This window comes from Mus caroli, unplaced genomic scaffold (assembly GCF_978045245.1).
Source record: "Mus caroli unplaced genomic scaffold, Mus_caroli_1 scaffold_15, whole genome shotgun sequence".
In the NCBI taxonomy this organism is placed as follows: domain Eukaryota; kingdom Metazoa; phylum Chordata; class Mammalia; order Rodentia; family Muridae; genus Mus; species Mus caroli.
This window is the reverse complement of record NW_028227270.1, coordinates 4,403,580-4,423,461: the sequence shown is the minus strand read 5'-3', so window position 1 is coordinate 4,423,461 and position 19,882 is coordinate 4,403,580. Positions and strand designations below refer to the sequence as shown.

Here is a 19,882-nt window from a genome sequence, read left to right as displayed (position 1 = left end):
CCTTTAGCTCCTTGGGTACTTTCTCTAGCTTCTCCATTGGGAGCCCTGTGATACATCCAATAGCTGACTGTGAACATCCACTCCTGTGTTTGCTAGGCCCCGGCATCATCTCACAAGAGACAGCTATATTTGGGTCCTTTCAGCAAAATCTTGCTAGTGTATGCAATGGTGTCAGCATTTAGAAGCTGATTATGGGACGGATCCCTGGATACAGCAGTCTCTAAATGGTCCATCCTTTCATCACAGCTACGAACTTTGTCTCTGTAACTCCTTCCCTGTTGTTAACATGTAGAAGAATGCGAATCGATCCATTCCTATCTCCTTGTACTAAGGTCAAGTCTAAGTGGATCAAGGAACTTCACATAAAACCAGAGACACTGAAACTTATAGAGGAGAAAGTGGGGAAAAGCCTTGAAGATATGGGCACAGGGGAAAAATTCCTGAATAGAACAGTAATGGCTTGTGCTGTAAGATCGAGAATTGACAAGTGGGACCTCATGAAACTACAAAGCTTCTGCAAGGCTAAAGACACCATCAATAAGACAAAAAAACCACCAACAGATTGGGAAAGGATCTTCACCTATCCTAAATCAGATAAGGGACTAATATCCAATATATATAAAGAACTCAAGAAGGTGGACTCCAGAAAGTCAAATAACCCCATTAAAAAATGGGGCTCAGAACTGAACAAAGAATTCTCGCCTGAGGAATACCGAATGGCAGAGAAACACCTGAAAAAATGTTCAACATCCTTAATCATCAGGGAAATGCAAATCAAAACAACCCTGAGATTCCACCTCACACCAGTCAGAATGGCTAAGATCAAAAATTCAGGTGACAGCAGTTGCTGGCGAGGATGTGGAGAAAGAGGAACACTCCTCCATTGTTGGTGGGATTGCAAGCTTGTACAACCACTCTGGAAATCAGTCTGGCGGTTCCTCAGAAAACCGGAGGATCCAGCAATACCTCTCCTGGGCATATATCCAGAAGATGTCCCAACCGGTAAAAAGGACACATGCTCCACTATGTTCATAGCAGCCCTATTTATAATAGCCAGAAGCTGGAAAGAACCCAGATGTCCCTCAACAGAGGAATGGATACAGAAATTATGGTACATTTACACAATGGAGTACTACTCAGCTATTAAAAAGAATGAATTTATGAAATTCCTAGCCAAATGGATGGACCTGGAGGGCATCATCTTGAGTGAAGTAACACAATCACAAAAGAACTCACACAATATGTATTCATTGATAAGTGGATATTAGCCCAAAACTTAGGATACCCAAGATATAAGATACAATTTTATTTAAATTTTTTATACCCAACCAAGTTATAGTTCCAAGCCGCACTCCAATAACTTGAAGAAGAAAAAAAAAAGTACTACCTCTTCACCACCAGAGGGAGCTACTCATTGGGGCCACTTGGTTTACCACACTACATCACTACAAGTAAATCAAAGATTCTCTAAAGGGGCCTAGCTGTGATTTTATATGGAAAACATACCTAGCAGTTATTTCTTTTGAACAATTTCTCTCTCTGTGTGCGTGTATGTGTGCATGTGTGTGTGCATGCACCCCATGTTGCCCGTGTATGTGATGTGCGTGTGTGTTATTTATTTATCTGTAACCCTGGCTATTGTGGAACTCACTACGTTGGCCAGGCTGGCCTCAAACTCGGAAAGATTCACCTACCCCTGCCTCCTGAAGACTGAGATCAAAGGTGTGCACCACCATACCTAGCCTGTGTTGAGTTAACTTTTAAAAATAAGCACTATTCACAATTTGTTATGAAGATACTGTCAAACATTTCTTTAGCAGTTAATTCTCAGAATCTCAAAATCATCAGGATTCATCCTCTTGCCTCTACGCCTCCCGTGCCAGTGCTCCATGGTGCTGTGCATGAGTGCATATTCCAAATCTCCTGAAGAACAGCAAGGTCAAAAGTGCTTAATAGACGCTTGAAGGGAGAGCATACCTGGGTAGTCTTCTGAGACGTGGACTGAGTAGGATACACTGCAAAGACAAGGAAGAGAGAAAGGTTTAAGTCATTGTGGAAAGAGTCGTGCTTTTACACAAGAAAAGCCCACCCCGTGTTGCCCATCTATTTATACAAATACAAGCGTAAGCACACTGCCCACACAGACCAGAAGGCTGATTTAAAGGGGCTACGGGAAACACGCAGACGTGAATTTGAGTGTCAGTAGGTCTTCCCAATCCTTCCTGAAACAGTCATTATTCTCCTGATTGGGATCTTCCTCTCAGTATAAACAAGTCTGTCTTCTCATTTCACCAATACACAAAGGCTCCTCACAATGAGAAACTATATTTTGGTTCTGCTTTTCCCAAGTTTTCTTTCCATACCAGAGGGCATGTTCTGTAGTTAGTACTGCATTAGAGAATTTAAATTGTATGTGTATGTTGCTGAGGCTAGACCTCAGGACCTTGTACACACTAGACACTCTGCCACCCAGCTGTGTTCCCAACCCCAGCATTTATTTTTAACACTGCTCCCCAACAAGTGTTTTTTAAAAACAAACAAACAAACAAATGACATTTGACTTAAAATTAATGCGATGATAGATGAATATAACTAAGTTATTCTTCTTAATTCACTATTTCAAATCCATTATAACACACAAAATGCTATCAGTTCTGAGGACTACAGAAGAGTGTTGGGAGGAAAAAAAGTTAAAATATATGTAAACAATTTCCCAACTCCTTTCTCAGGAACCCTTATGCCTCTACAAATCTGTTTCAGATGATAGACATTTAGAGAACCTGTTTCTTCGTTTTTCTTTGTCTATACAGAAGACTGCAAATCCTTTGAGAGTCGAGCTCCGTATTGATTTATATCAGTCCATGGTCAACTGTTTTAGTGTATGATACCCAGGAGTCAGACGATAGTAGGCATTTAAATGGGTTAGCAGAGTTGTACAGAAAAGATATGTTACTGTTTGTGAAGGGTGTTTTGCTACTCAATTAGTAAGTCAAGAAGCCAATCATGTTAATGTGAAATCACATTGAAGCAGAACAATCAAAGGAGATAACACGGATGACTAATCCACAGAAGCATAATAACAAGCAATGAACACAGAGGAAAAGAGCCTGGGCAGCATAAAGCCCAATTGTTTACTTCTTAACTTGGAAATAACTACGATTCATGTACGGGTGCCAGGAATGTACAAAGGTTCATGTATCTCCAATCCCATTATAAGATGATGCTTACATCTTATAACACATAGAAGAGCACCCAAACCAAGAAACGGACATTAAAGTGTGTGTTCTTCTGTGCTATTCTGTCATGCTTGTGACACATATGTACTACATAATCAGGATCAGGAACTATGCACTTATTGTCATCCCTTCATCTTAATGCCCCAAGCTCCATGCAGGCGTCCAATCAGTTCTTCCATAGTTCTCCAATTCTGTCATCTCAAGTGTGGCATGAATGTGTGTGTATGAGTGTGTGTGCTTTCATTTACACAACTGTAAAGTAAGAATCACAGTGATGCCGTTTTCAGGCAAAATTATTATCTAAAACAAAAAAAAAAAATTACTCAAGATGGAAACAAGGAAAACACCAATTACCACCCTATTGTAGTAGTAAAGTAAGTGCGAGGCTTAGTTGGATATACAGGGAGGAAATGATAAGATGAGACCAAATGGCAGATGCTAAGCCCAGTCAAAACCCCAGCTACTGAAATCACAACTCTGAGTCAAATGCCAAAGAGGTAAAATATCCACGCCACTGGTACCTAAACCTTGGTAGGGAAATAAACACTGTGACCCGATGCAAGCTCACTCTCTCGTGGTTCACTTGCTAACACAGTGGGAATCTACTACAGAGCAATGAAATTCTTGTTGATCAGTCTGCCTCTTCGAATGAGGCAGTGCTAGATGACAGGGAGTCCAGGCACCTGGACAATTATACCCAATTCCAATTTGAATCAATTTCCACCACCCCGTGGTCACAACCCAAATTATTCGACCTCATTTTTGCTTAAATTAATGTCTAAATGTCAAATGAACCCTTAATCCATTCCTCTGTCTTTGTCCAGTCTGGGAGCCTGCTATAGACTAGCAGGAGCCTTGTTGTTGTTTGGAGGCTTACTACCTAGGTAATAGAGAAAAAGTCACTTATAGAAAATCAGTTTCAGTGTCAGTTCAGAAAGACTGGAGGTTCCAAGTCCACGCTCTCCAGGTCTTCTGTGATGCTGTGATGGAGGGCCCCACTATTCTGCCAGTTATTCAGCAGCAGCAGCAGCTCAGGAATCCTAGCCCAGCTCCAGTTCTTTCCGTTTGTCTTAGTCTGTTTTGTGGAGACATGGTCTCAGGCAATTCGAGCTGGCCTCAAGATCAGTATGTAACCCAGGGAGCCTTCGGACATTGACCCTTGGACTTGCTCCCATCTCCAGAATGCTGGGATTAAGTGTGCATCACCATTACGAGCCTCAAGCACTAAAATTAACAGGAGTTTTGTATGAATGAATGCTCTCTGGAGAATTCAATTTGGTTTGCAAAAAAAAAAAAAAAAAGAATATATTACATTTATCAGAAACTAAAGCTAACACCGACAATTTTACTTTTAAGGTGCTAATGGCCTTGTAATTATAGGGGGCAGTCCCATGTTCATGACCATGCCTAATTTTTCAAGCATCAAACAGAAAACAAAAGCCTTGCAGGATGATTCATCAGCTCCCAGGCCTAAAGCTTGATTATTGGGTGAATACCAGGAGGAAAATCACCAGGCCTGTAAAATCAGTTTCAGTCTGTAGCTTTGCAGAATGCTAAGGGAAACAGTCCAGTAAGAGCAGACTTGGATGATTAAGCTCAAGGCTCTAATGGGCAGGGCCAAATGGGGGTGGGGGGGCAGGGAAAGGTGGGGTGGGGGTAAGGCCGAGATTAAAGCTTAAGTAGCTTTCAGAGTAGGGCTGGATTGTGCTGTTCATAGTGAATGCTATACACCCTGCAAGTCATGTACTGGCAAACTCAAACTAAAAGATGACAGGAGGAAACCCTGCAGCAATCTCTAGATTCAGGGGGGGGAAATGCCCTCATAGTCCTGGATGAGGCTGTGTTGTGAATACATTAAAAAGCTTCGTCGGAGAACTTAAGGTCGGTTGACACGTTGTTTGGTGTAATCTATATGTGGACCATAGCTTGAGGTGCTTCGGGTCAGAAGTGTAAGCTGGAATCCATTAATCTTTTTCTATTACTTGTGTAAGTCCTCTGATAGTATTTGGCCCGAGGAAAGACTTCGTTCTGCAGCACAGGTAGAAGGCCATCAGAAAGGCGCCATCCGATGGTCCGCCACTGACACCTCACCTTATACTTGGGTTTTAGTCCTATGACTGGGACCATTCCCAGCGTCAATCCTGCATTTAAATTCATCATTTGCACCTTATTTCCTTTTCCTTCTGAACCCGCTAATGGAGAGGCCAAAGATACAAACTTACTCCTCATTCCAACGTTCTCAACTTTAAGAAAACTATTTAATTTTAGTAGGAAGATGACAGGGTTGGTGATCAAATTTAAAACAAGACAGGAATACAGGGAAAGACCTTGGCTCAAAATAACAATAATAAACAATAATATTTAAAAAAAAAAAACTTAAAAGAATAGCATGGGGTGTGGTGGTTTTAATGAGCGTATTTAAGTTGCATATGAATACTTGGTATCCAAGTCATGGCACTTTGGGGAGGTGTATTTGGTATGTCCTTGCTAGAGGAAGTTATGCCGCTGGAGGTGGACTTTGTGACCCCCTGTGCTTGCAGTTCAAGATGTGAGCTGTCAGCTAACTGTGACAGACGCCATGACTGCCACTTGCTTTTGTGTCTCCTTGCTGTGATGGACTCTCAGCGTTCAGGAACCGTTTAAGCCAGATGAAGCCTTCCTCTTGTAAGCTGCTTTGGTCACAGTGTTTTATCACAGCACGGGAAAGGTAGCTAATACAGGAGGTAATGGAAGACAGGGTCTTAAAATAGAGGTGAGAACACAGACTGAGAGTAAAGGAATCTTAGACTCATGAGACATGTCATGGGTGTTGAATGCAATACCCATATTTTATAATAAACCCCCAAACACTACGGGGCCATCTGCAAAGCAAAATTCCTAGGTCCTGAACTCTCCTTTTTTTTTTCCTCCACAAGACCCCAGGTTTAACCCAACAAGGATTGTCCTGTGTGCTGCCTCTTTTGCCTCTGCCCTGAAATCTGAAGCACATTTCCTAATAACAGAGGCTCGAAAGCTCTCAGCTTTCATGGTTACATCAGATTTCTAGAATTCACACAAGGAAAAGCAAAATGCAGAAACCAATGCAGATCCCAAGCTGATTTGCTCACCTGGACATGAGACGCTGAAAACACCAGCAGAAGCCACCTCGCCGCTGCCATGCAGCATGGGGCTTCTGCCTCCGTGGTGCTGCCAAGGGAAATGGACTTATCCTTGGATCCCACCCCAGGCTCACCCCAAGTGCTTTAGGGACTATTCGGAGCATGGTTTGCTTGTTTGATCCCGTTCAAGACCGACAACATTCACCGTTTCACTCATTATCATGTTTCATTTCCCAAGGAAGCATTTGCCAATGACAACAGGCCAGTTCCCCTATTGTTCCCCAGTCACTAGCTGTGATCGCTGTGTCGCTGTGTAACATCACGATTAGGAGATTCTAGTGCACTTTCCTACTTCATCAGTACCCTGACATCACTCACGTCAATATGATATCACAACAGTGTTAAGCTACATAGAGAACCAAGGCCTCGTTCACCTCACCCTCCTCTCCAGACCCTAGATCTGGACCTGAGGGTAGAACTGCATTTCTTGTACAAAGTCAAACCTTCCTGTTCTACTCTTCAGCTCTGACTCCTCCAATCTTTAGACAACGTTTTCACGCCTTTGGTCTTCCCTGGGCTGCCTCCAGGGTTCAGTCCACCCTCTGCCTGGCTCTAGATAACTACTCATTACAGCACCCTCAGCTCTTTCGCTGTGAAGTTCCAACCTTGCCCCAAAAGCTCCAAATGGTAGATTGAGTTGTGCTTGGCAGTGTCCCCTAGATGCCTGACAGCTGCCACAGGGACAGTGACACTAAGGTTTGTGAGCACACATAGGCACACAAGGCCCTCAACATCAGTTAATAAAGGCTTGGCCCAGTGACCCTGAGACCTTACATCTCACACATGCCTATGGTTTACTCTTTTCATTTATAAATCCTGACAAATTTCTAAAACCTAATCATTTGCCCTCTAGCTGTCAAATCATTTTATTTCCTATTAATGTAAAGGGGACTGCCATTTGGCTGCTCCCTTGGGTGTTTAAACTATTTCTCCCGCTAAAGACCGACATACAGACTTACAGTACCTGCACCCACACAGAAAGGGACGAACATCTCTCATTTCCATCAAGCCTAGCCTACCAATATGCTACAAAGATCCCATAAACCCACAGTCCACTTGGGATTTTTTGTTTTATTAGTCTCACAATTCTATAATTTATTATAATATCAATGCTGTTATAGAAGTGGGGAAAAAAATCTAACTACACAGATATTAAGAAAAACCCTACTTAGAATAAGCAAATGAGGGATGACGAGAGAGATAACTAAGCAGGTAAAGGCACAGGCCACCAAACAATACAAGCTTGACAAACTGAGTTTGATCCCCAGAAACAACATGGACGAGGAAGGAGAGAAGTTGTCATGAGTGCGAATTCCATACTCACACTGTGGTACACATACTTACATGTACACTAATGATGAAATTCTGAAGAGCCAACTCTCCCAAGTATTGTATTGTGCATGCATGATTTTGACCTTAGGCCAACTTAAAAGGCAGTAGGATAAGGCAAGGTCTTACATAGCCCAGGCCTTGAACTCCATGTATACCTAAGGATAGCCTTGAACTCGTGATCTTACTTCCAACTCTGTGTGCTGAGATGGCATCCATGTGCCCACATTCAGTTTTACGTGGTGCCAAAGACTGAACTCAGGCTTGGGACATGCCAGGCAAGCATTCTGCCGGCTGAATTACATCCTTACCCTAAGAATATTTGTAAATCTGGAATCCCAGTACGTGGGAGGTAGAGACAAGATCTGTGGTTCAAAGCACCCTCAGCAAAAGGAGAAAGTAGATGTTTGTAAAACAAGAAGGTATTTTCCAATGCAGTAAAAGAAGCACCTTTGGTACAATGAGGCGTGTTTCCATAATAAATATATATGTACTACAAATATACACCTACAGAGATACTGCTGGAGAAGAGCGGCTCCCCTCCCTTCTCTCCCGGGGATTCTGAATGAAAGAGCCCCCCCCCCCACCGCACATCTGAATTACTTCTGTCAGTACAACTACAGCATGTAGTGAGACAAGGCGCTAGAGCTGTTCCCACACTCCATTTACACTGCAGACATGCTGGTGACAGGCATTGCTCCACAGCAGTGGTGGCTGCAGGGACATCACTGACTCCTCTTCTCCCCCCAGAAAAAGCAGGATCCTTGACTTCATCATAGGCAGCTTACACAGCAGATATTAACTGTGCCGATGTCTCCATACTCAGCTGGGGAGAGGCTTTAATCAGGATCCTAAATGAAGGGCTTTCCCCCTCCCATGTCCTGGTAATTTTCCTCTTTTCTAGTCTGCCTCACAGATTAACGTTTCAATTTGTATCATAACTGAGATATCTCTGCCTCTGTCTGTCTGTCTCTCCCTCCCCCCCTCCCTGCCCCCCCACACACACCAGATTGTATAGATCTGAATCCTGAATTGACATTCTACCACAGTGCTGTGTGATCACCAGTAAGTACTCTTCCACTTCAACTGTTATGAAGAACGTATGAGACAATACAATGTTTTAAAAGGAGATGCACAGATTACGCAGGAAGGATTATTGTTACTCCTACAAAGCAGTATGTGCCTAATGTATACCCCACTCCTCATGATCCTTTACGACTCAGTCCCAGGCCCAAGTTCCTCACAAACTTCCCTGACCACCAAGACAAAAGAGTAGATTCCTTCCTTTGGGTAACACTTGACCTCGACACTGAATCTCCTCCAGACCTCAGGGGAAGAACATCTCTATTGATTCTCAAATACTCAGGGCCAAGACATGATGGCATACCACCCAACATGTAATTTTGAAGATGGAAGGATGCACAGATCATAGTTTTCAAAATTCCTGGATGTAATACCATAGCAATTCCCTACCTAAGGGAGTGTTTAAACTTTTATGAAAACGTTGCCTGCCACCGCACGTGGCACATACTCAAAATCACCACAAACACAGTGAGTTTGAGACTTCTCCATCAGTGCCTTCCTGAGCCTCTTGTGATGAGAAAAAGTAGACTGGGCTTTGGATGTCACCATCATGCAATCTCTGAGACTCACATTTTCAAGACTACAAAATGATGGCAGCAAGCGCTTTGCAGCTCTCCCTAGGGTGTGAGCCAAAACCCAGTGGAACACTAGACAGGAGGACTTAATAAATAAATAAGTAAAAAAAAATGGTTATTTTCTGTACAGTTTCTATAGCAATTCAACATTAATTAGCAAGTTATGTGTCAGGGGTGTACTACACAGTAAAGCTTTTATGTAAACTGCTACCATTTTTAAAAAGTTGTATCATTTCTCCTAAACAGAAGAGGGCTGGTGGAAAACCGCCAGTGTCAGATGGAAAAAGGGTTGACTGGGAATTGTTTAAATATCATATATTCCATGCAAGGACTAAGTATGCTAAGTTAAACCCACTAGTGGCACTGCAGAACAAATGGCTCCTTGTCTCCTGAGCAAATGCATGCACGGCCTTTCCTAAGCATCGAAACTATTGAAGAGACATTTTCAACTTAAGAAACACAACCTTGAGCTAATTAGATAAATGATCAGCCCCTGAAAAAGACTGGAGATCCTGACCAAACATTAAGGTAGCAAAGCATAGATGTACCAGTTTTCAGAACATTTTGATAATTTTTAAACCTATTATACTTTGAAGAGATGCAGTAACAGGACCAACATAAAGAAATGCTTTTTCCTGATTGTGTTTAACATGAGAGCCCAGTTGGCAGCTTCTATTCCTCACTTCTGGACCACAGGTCAACACTTAGGCTTTTAAGAGTTCTCCCTCTGGGCGGGGCTGAATTTGAAAGCACCTAAGAGGGTGGATGCTACTATGATTAACCTCATTGCTTTGAGGAGTGGAGTCTCATTCTTTCCTTTATCACATCTGCAGTCACATTCAAGAGTCAACAGAATATGTGAATGGAGATGAGAAAAGAAGCAGATGCAAATTCATCAAGAGATAAATGCCAGCCAGGTATAGAAGCACACACCTTTAATCCCAGCCCTCGGGAGGCAGAGGATGGCATGTCTCTGTGACCTGTGAGATACAGAACAGCCAGGGCTTAAGACCTTGTCGACATACAGACAGACAGACAGACAAAGATATCCCAGGGCTGAAGTACACTTATGAAGCAGTGTCTGCCCTGGGTGCTGAAGGTGCTAGGTTCAATTCCCATACCAAAATAAAAGGGAGAATCAGCGCTGTTCACACAAGATGCAAACACTAGGTAGAATAGGCCATCGCCCAATACTTAACATGTATAATGAACTAGTTATATAATTATTTCTATATTTTGCCCTCAAAAAGTAATCTCTAGGCTTTTCTCTGCTGTACAGTGTGCAACCAAAACAAATTTAATATTCAAGTGATGAACATTCACTCAGATTTATAGGCCTTTCAGTGTTTTATATCTGAACCTCCAAGTGGTCATAAAAGCGCTAAAGCTGCTGCATACACAACATACCGAGACTTAAAGACTGAACAGAAGAGAATAATTCTATCCCTGAAGTCAAGCTCTTGCATGGCAGGAAAAAAAAAAATTGGGGGAAATACTATCAATGCCCAAGAGAGATAAACACCAGGGGTAGCATTATACCATATGAGCAAATCCCTCAAAGAATTACAAGCACATAAAGTGAGTCTGTGGCAAGTTCATGTCGTATAGACTATCAAAACTGCAGGCCCTACAGCACGCTGCCTACCAGTCTCGCCCTCGTCTCACACCACTGCTCTGTATTCTATGGATAACCCAGCCAGAACAAAACAATGCAAAGAGAGCCAGTGCTGGAAAGATGGCTTAGCAGTTAACAGCAAGTACTGCTCCTGCAGTTGACCCAGATTTGGATCCCAGCCCATAATCTTCTGTGATTCCAGTTCTGGAAGATCCAATGATTTCTTCATCCTCTACAGGCTCCAGACGTGCATGCCATAGACACACATATGTGCAGACGAAACATTTATGTACATAAAAAGATAAACAAACATAAAAAGCCCTTCCTTTTTAAGTGGTTTTAACTTTTTATTTATTATTACTGGGTGTATATAATGAGTGTGTGAGGCATTCCCAAGGCAATGCAAATGCAAGCCAAGGATCAACTGTGGGAAGTCAATTCTCTCTTTCCAACTTTATATGGGTTCCAGTAATCAAATGCAGATCTCAGATTGCCAGTCACACTTTCCAGGCAAGAGTTCTGCTGCTGAGCTCTCTGAGTTCGGTTGTGTTCGTTTGGGGTTTTGTTGGTTGGTTTCTTCCTAGGCTAGACCCAGTTCTTGAGCATGCCATGTCCCTGTCTGGAATTTTCTCTGTGTTTTGCCTCCTTGACATTACTTTTGCCTCTGAGATCTTGGTTCAAATGTGATTTTTTCACAAATGATTTCTTACCTCTTCCCAGGCTTGTGGATCTCAGCCAGAGCAGTCACCGTTGTAAATTACACACCCATTTGCAAGACTCACGCCCACCTGCTTCTGCCATAGGTCTATGAATGCAGAAGGCCCTATATTCTTCCTGGTAATTAATAGTGGTGCACATTGTCATTTTCTTTAAACGGCTGAGTTTCTGTCTTTAATATTTTTACAATGGCTTAGTTCCATGCAAAAGTCAACAGTATATTTAAGTAGAAGAATGTCACACACTTACCATTGAGAATACTATATTTGTGCAATTAGTGTTTATTTATAACCTACAAATCCTTTTGTCTTTCAATGATAAATAAACGCATTCAAAATGACTTTACAAATAGTAACAATCATTCAAAACTTGAAGACCACACCACACATAAAGACAAAGGATGGCCTGTGTTTAGCTTGTATTGAACTGTGCTCTATATAAGTGAGCTAGACTGCCTGCTGTTTATTTGGTTAGGGAGATACCATCTCCTGCTGAGTGCTGCCTGGAGGGTTACACAGGAGGATGATATGCACAGGAAGGCTGCTTGTGTGATGAGACTCCATCAGTGAAAATGACTTCTCCACTTCCTGCCCTGCCTCACATTAAAGACCGAAAAGAAACAAAATTCCATAGGCACAGATAACACCAGGTCTCCTCAAAATCCCTCCACTGCTTTCCCTCCCCAGCTTCTCTTTAAAGATTGTATGAAAAAAAAAAAAATTTCCCCTCATGAGGTAGGAGAGGAAAGCTCACTGAACAAGCCAGGAAGGTATGGAAAGAAGGGTCACAAGTTCAAAGTCATGCTGTATTGCATGGTAGTTTGAAGCCAGTCAGGGCTATATAATTCTCTTTCTCAAACAAATGGACAAACCACCAACACCATCAAGAACAACAAAGTAAGATGGGTAGGCAGATAAAACTGCTTTCTGTTCAAGCCTGACAACTTATGTTCTATTTTTGGAACCTATGTAAAGACAGGAGAGACCAACACACAAAGTGTCCTCTGTAAACACACACACACACACACACACACACACACACTATAAATTCAAAACATAAAACAAAAGCATATTACACCTCTTTCCTAACAGAGTTCCCAAAGGCTTTTGTTCCATGCTTCAGGGTGGCTAGTCCAGAGCACAGCTTGGATTTTTAGAAAATGATTATGCAAGAAATAACTCACTCATTCGTCCTACATGGGAACGAGGAAGTTCTGTTCTGCTGGAGCCTTAGCCACCCACAAGCAAGCTACTCCATGGATACATTGGCCACATGCATGAGTGTACACGGGGGGCTTGCGGGGTGTGGGGGGGTGGGAAGGACTGTAGAAAAGTTCACACACAGAGAAAGATCCCTCATCAACTTTCATTCTAAATGTTTAACTCATGAACCATGACTTTCTTTTCATTGTGTTAAGCCAAACTGAAACCATCTGAATTTTACAGGCATATTAAAAAAGGGTATCCTAATTTGCATTGAATACTAACTTTAATCTATATTTTCATGCTATGCCTAATGCCTACTGAATTTGACATATAGAATATAGTAACGAGTTAATTTTTTCTTCTAATCATTTTGTACTTTAATTTTTAAGGGATTTTTATTAGATATTTTCTTCATTTACATTTCAAATGCTAACCCCAAATCCCCCTATACCCTCCCCCCCGTACCCTGCTCCCCAACCCACCCACTCCTGATTCCTGTTCTTGGCATTCCCCTGTACTGGGGCATATGATCTTCATAATACCAAGGGCCTCAATTTAGAGTTTCAAGTGATACAATTCTGAACTTTTACAGAGCAACTTCAAAAAAAAAAAATGTTTAAGTAGATAGGTTACAAGGAAAAAAAAAATGCAGGACCACAAATGTCTGTCTCTCTAAGTGAGTCTTCCAGACCAGTGTGTGTTGAGCTGGGATTAGATAGCCACAGACTCCTCAACACTACTCTCGCTTCCTTTTGGAATGCAGTCTTTGAGTAAGGTATCAACCCGACAGGGCGTGCTGCAGCTTTCAGTCTCCAGATCAGTTATCGGTATCTTACTAAAATCAAGTATGCTTTTACTGTTCATTAAGCTTTTGAAACCATGCTTTATTCTCACAAGATTAAATCAAAAGGTACAATTACCCTGACATATTTTGATCATGAAGTTAATTGATGAGCATTCAATTAATGAATACAATTCATTCTCAAGCAAGTGACTATGCAACGCCTCAAATCCATAAACAACCAAGACAGGAAGCTGTGTGGTTCTTGGAAGGGTGAGGCAAGTTCTGACAACACTCTGACTCTGACAACAGTCTGGATGTCCACCTCAGTGGGACGCTGACACGTAGGCTTCTCTTTGTAAGAAGCAGAAAATACACTGTTGATCTCAGAGCCAAGGAAAGGAGGACACCACGGGACAGAATTAACTGGTGAGAGACATCTAGTTGTGGAGATCCCTTTAGATATTGCTGCTGCTTGGGTACTGCTTTCTAAAGTGGAGCTGAAAGAGCCTATATAACGTCTTTCAAGTTCTGTGGACACAGCTTTTACACACTATTGTGAAACCTGTTGAAACAACATCTGATTCTTGCTGATCACTTGAGTCACAAACTCCTCATGATGGTTTTGCTTCTTGTTCAACATGGTGAATTTCATTGGCTCAACCAGGATGAGCTTTCCCATCCTATAAGGATATGTTGACTTTATAATTAATGTTACCCTTATACCCTTACCCTTCAATTTGCTTGAAGATAATTTTCAATTAATTGGGAATGAAAAGCAATTATTAAGAAGTAATGACCGAACCTCTTAAAACCATACTTTCAGTTTCTCTCAAGAAAACTGGCCTCAAAACTCCCTACAGGTTCCCAATCTGAAGAGGAAGGGAACAAGTCAAGAAACCTGGGAAAACATGTGAGCTCTCATAAGATGAATCATGTAGATACTGGGGGTGAAATGTGGTTGGGGAAATTCCTACTTTTATTTTCTTACCTCAGAGATGTGAATAATAGGGGCTTGTGAAATCCACATGCCAGTATAAAGGAGGCTGAGCTAGGAAGAGCATGGGTTCAGGGCTAGCCTGGGCTAAGGAGTAAAGTGAGATGCTATCTCCAGAAAGACAGAAAGAAACAGCCAATATAAGATTTCCTTTGAGAATGTTGAAAAGTTAATTTTATCCTGTTGTTCCACAATTGCAGACATGCATATTCCAGGCCTTGGTTCTTATATTTACTGATTCATTTTGGTTAGTATTGGTTGGTTGGTTGCTTGCTTGCTCACTTGCTTGCTTGCTTGCTTGAGTTTGTTTTCTGCGATGTGGTAAAAGTAAACTTGCAAGACTAGATGTAGACCAGAATAGCCCTGAGCTCATTAAGACCTGCCTGCTTCTATGCTAGGGTTTTGGTTGGTTGGTTGTTTTTTTTTATTGTTCTTGTTGTTGTTGATGATGATGATTTTTAGATGTTTGAAAGAACAGCCTTACTCGAGAGCCTGGCCTCCAATGTGCTGGTATCATAGGAATGCACCACCACTCCCTGTCTGAAAAAAATTACTGATTATCACAGGAGAAATAATCTAAGAAAAAACTTTAATTTCAAAATTGGCAAAAATCTATATTTTCCACCTGGAAATCTGGCCATATGCTGTAAGAAACTGGTAGGGATATGAGACATTCCTTGGCACTACAAATGCATTTGTGTGCTAGAAAATGCACACCTCAGTAATTGTCTACAGCTACCGTCCTCATATGAACCATGTAAGTAAGCAGCATCTGTAACACAGCTCTAGAATCCAAAATAAATAACTCTTTATTCAGATTAACTTGGGTTCAAAACTGATTAGATCAACCATAGAAACACAGAAGACACTACTTAAAGTACTTTGGTTCTTTTTTAAACCTTTTCTTACATGTGTGTGTGTGTGTGTGTGTGTGTGTGTGTGTGTGTGTGTGTATGTGTCCATGTGTGTGTGTGTGTGTGTGTGTGTGTATGTGTCCATGTGTGTGTGTGTGTGTGTCCGTGTGCATGGTAAATGCACAGATGTAAGTGCACAGATGTGTAAGTCTGAGAACACCTTGTGAAAGTTGATTCTCTCCCTCTACTGTGTGGGTTCTAAGGATTGAACACAAGTCTTCAACTTGATAGCAAGCATCTTTCCTGGCTGAATCATCTCCCTGGCCCACTTCTATGCTTGGAAAAGTAAAAATTATTAAAATGCTCACAGAGTTGATTAAATAATAGTATACCCACAACAAAAACGCTAAAACCACAAGCTATGTGAAACTACTCGGAATCGGGTTATAGCCCCATTCCTGTTGAAAATAATACATAAAGAAATGTCCTGTAATACACAGAGGGTGTAAGGTCAAAGCTATCAGTATGTAAGATACCACTCTGCATGAATGTATACTGCAACGGTGACTAAGGAAAACCTTTGGAGGATGGGATAGTAATTAATGGTTGTTGCTTTTTTGATCTTTTGTTTCTTTTTTTTTTTTTTTTTTTTTTTTGGTTTTTCGAGACAGGGTTTCTCTGTGTAGCCCTGGCTGTCCTGGCACTCACTGTGTAGACCAGGCTGGCCTCGAACTCAGAAATCCGCCTGCCTCTGCCTCCCGAGTGCTGGGATTAAAGGCGTGCGCCACCACGCCCGGCTGATCTTTTGTTTCTTTATTGAGCATTTTAAAAATCTAATTTATTAATAGTTATTAAATATATTCATAGGGAAACACTAAATTTAATGCAAAAATTACATTCCACACTTCACATGAAAGTGTATACCTAATATACTCTGAGAATCTTTAATTCATCCTTCAGGTACTAAATTACATTCACTTTCTTAGGGATTCAGAGCTTCTATTCCACTGACCAAATTGATCCACTCAGTGATAATCTGTCTCAACATACCTTTCCTCATCTCAAACCTTCCTGACACACTACATTGATTGATTGATTGATTGATTGATTGATTGACTTAACTGGTTTTAAGATTTTTATTTTGTGGTGTGTGTGTGTGTGTGTGTGTGTGTGTGTGTGTGTGTGTGTGTGTGTGTGTGTGTGTGATGTATGTGCAGGTACTGAAGGTAGCCAAGAGTAACAGGCCTTTCTGGGCCACCTGATATGATGCTACAAACTGAACTTGGGTACTACGGAAGAGTAGTGTGTATACAATCTTAACCACAGAACCATCTTGCCAGTCCTCAGAGACCACTACTCACAATAATGCTTATTTCCCTAATGAGATCTAGTTTCTCTGTATATCTTATTGTGTTCCAGGTTCTAGACATACATATATCCTAAAAGGTGTTCCAAATATGAAAACATATAGCTCCTTTGCCATGACATTTAATGATTCCTAAATCATGGTAGGAAAAAACATATACTTTGTGCTTTGCAGAAAATAAAATAACCTAAACCAAATGATGCTATGCATGTTTACTCTGATTTTCAGTTGCTTTTTACTCATAGGAACAGATGAAGAGACAGAGCTTAGTTTAGAGCATAGGTGAAATAAATCATGACAACAGAATTTTATTACACTATATAATGTGAAGTGAGGACAAAAGAGCCACATCTTCTGTTTATAAATCTAGCCATCTATAACTCAACATGCCCAAAATCATGAGGAACACTACACTCGGCATTTGTAACATTATAAATGCTTAACAAACATAAGGCGTAATTCAAAGCCATGATGTTCAATATTTGCAAGCCATACGAATATGCATAAAATAAGTTACAGAACATCCATTGTTCTAACAGGCTCCAACGGGAGCTGAGCAGGAACAGACTGGAATCTAATTACAGCCCTATTTCTGCAGAGAAGCACCCAGTAAGCCATGGAGCATATGAAGAAATTTCCTGCAGCTGGGTATTACTGATGCTACCATGGAACCCCAGCACGGAAGAGGATAAAGCAGGAGCTCCAATCCATGACCAACCTGGGTTGCAGAGTCAGAGGGGAGGGGAGGGGAGGGGAGGGGAGGGGAGGGGAGGGGAGGGGAGGGGAGGGGAGGGGAGGGGAGGGGAGGGGAGGGGAGGGGAGGGGAGGGGAGGGGAGGGGAGGGGAGGGGAGGGGAGGGGAGGGGAGGGGGGAGGGGAGGGACCATCATAATCATCACATCTTTTTGTCCAAGATGAAGTTCTGTCATAACAATCAATCGACCATAGCACGTAGTAGTGCTGACGATCCTTGGGGTTCTAGAATAACACTAACATTACTCTGGAATAGATTTCTCTGGCAGTTGGTTTTGCATATTTTCATCATGTTTGTTGTGATCTAAATTTTAAGATGAGCAAAATTACTCCATTGTCTCAGCTTCTTTTTTTACATACTGCACGCTTAGAGTAAACCCATGTGTTGCTCGCCTTGATTTTGGCAGCACAAATTCACTGAAACAGAGAAAGCTCTAAAACCCACAAAAGTTACCCTGTATTTCCAAAGACAAATCTACCTACAGGTCCAGAAAATTCAGTGAAGAAATTTCTCAGAATACAGAATATAAAGAAAGTCTAATGATGCGGATGTTAATACCCCTTTTAACACAGGATGCCTACCTAACATTTAGTTTATCAGTTAATTTGAGACAGAAAATACACGCTCTCATACTGGAGACAGGATCTGAGAACAAACTATGTAGTTCTAGGGCCATGAAATAGGAAGAGAAAACCAATTTATGTAACAATAAGTACAGTTCAAACAATAAGTGTGAAATGATTGTGGGGTCTTCAGCAACACACCAATGCCCTGTAATCATGAAGAGACCTCACGACAGAATTTGCTGGCGACAGCCCAAAGGGAAGGACTACCATCCCACATCTATACCACCCAAGCCTTCCCTTCTGTTCTCAGCAGGGTCACTGAGCTACAAGTAAAACAGAGGGGAAAGATGAATATTCCCCATGAGGCTTCCTGGCCTCGACCCTCTATCCCAAAAAAAGATCCACGAGGAGACAGTTCGACTTTCACATGAACCGACAGATAGGAAGATCAACATCTCGGTGAGGTCAAAAATAAATCCTTCTGTGAAAACAGAAGCTGAAACTAGACGGTCAAAACCTTTTGGTCACTTTCATGATGCTTAGGTTAAATATCATTTAAACTACAGGCTCCATTAAGACTTCTAAATACCTATACAGATATCTCCATAACAAAGCAAATCATGCCCCCCTTCCTCCTTGGCGAAGACTACTGCTTACCATTGAGACTATGGGAAGGTCGGGAAACGTCTATGTGGACAGAGCCACTAACAGGAGGCTTTGAAAAGGAAAGGGGACAGGCAGTGTCTGAGAATTCTCCAGACACTGGCAAAGAAACAGATGGAAGGAAACAGTGGATGAGCGTGGGAGCTACGTCTGCTCAGAATGTAGGGTCTCTGACCCAGTGAGAAAATAAGCAATCATAACTGGATAGGAAAAGAAGACTCCTATGATAAGAGATGGAACAAGAGGAAAAAGATATTAAATTGTTAACATGTGATAACACCCATGAACAAACTGCTCTTGTATACATCACACAAATTGTGAACCTGTGTGCCAATAAACTGATGGGCCATTGGGTAAATGATTCAACAGCCACAATTCCTGTCCCTTCTTTGTGAAGTTACAGATATAACAATAAATACTGCTATCTATTTCTGGGCATCATTTTTCAAGAATTGACTTCTTGTGATAATGCTCTTAAAGGCAACCATTCATAGGACAATTTAAGAGCTACTAAAAAGGAACTACTTGATCAAGGATTTTAAAATCTGAAAAGGGTCTTTTGTTGACTTGTTTATTGGTTCGTTGGTTGGTAGTAAAGGTCATAAGAAACCAGGAGTGATACCTTCAAACTTAGTACTTGAGAGGCTAACATAATATTGAATTTGAGGCCAGCGAGGGTTACACAGAAGTTGGAAGGCAGCCTGGAGTACGTGGTGAGATCTTGTCTCAAAAGGAAATTGGACAAAATGAAACACATGTGCTGGTGTTAACAGTTTGGACTTTCCCTTGCCCGTTAAGAGAGTTGAATTGACAACATATCAGAAGCCAGATTTTCACCCATTTGGAGTCAGGCACCTCTGACCGCAGACCAGAAGTAAAAAGGCATTGTTTCAACGAGAACTATTCAGTCTCAGCTCCTACTGTTCCAACAAGAAAAGATAGCTAAGATCTGTCGAGTCAATATTATTGTCTGTGTTTGCATTT

The 19,882-nt window shown here is 41.6% G+C and overlaps 1 protein-coding gene across 1 annotated transcript in view; it reads right to left on the bottom strand.

Annotated features, from left to right (window-relative positions):
- Positions 1–19,882, bottom strand: part of Parp8 (poly(ADP-ribose) polymerase family member 8) — a 179,642-nt gene that overhangs the window by 85,534 nt on the left and 74,226 nt on the right. The window contains exon 4 of the mRNA XM_021180032.3: positions 1,978–2,015. Coding sequence (XP_021035691.1) covers positions 1,978–2,015 — 38 coding nt within the window. The remainder of the gene's footprint in view (positions 1–1,977; positions 2,016–19,882) is intronic.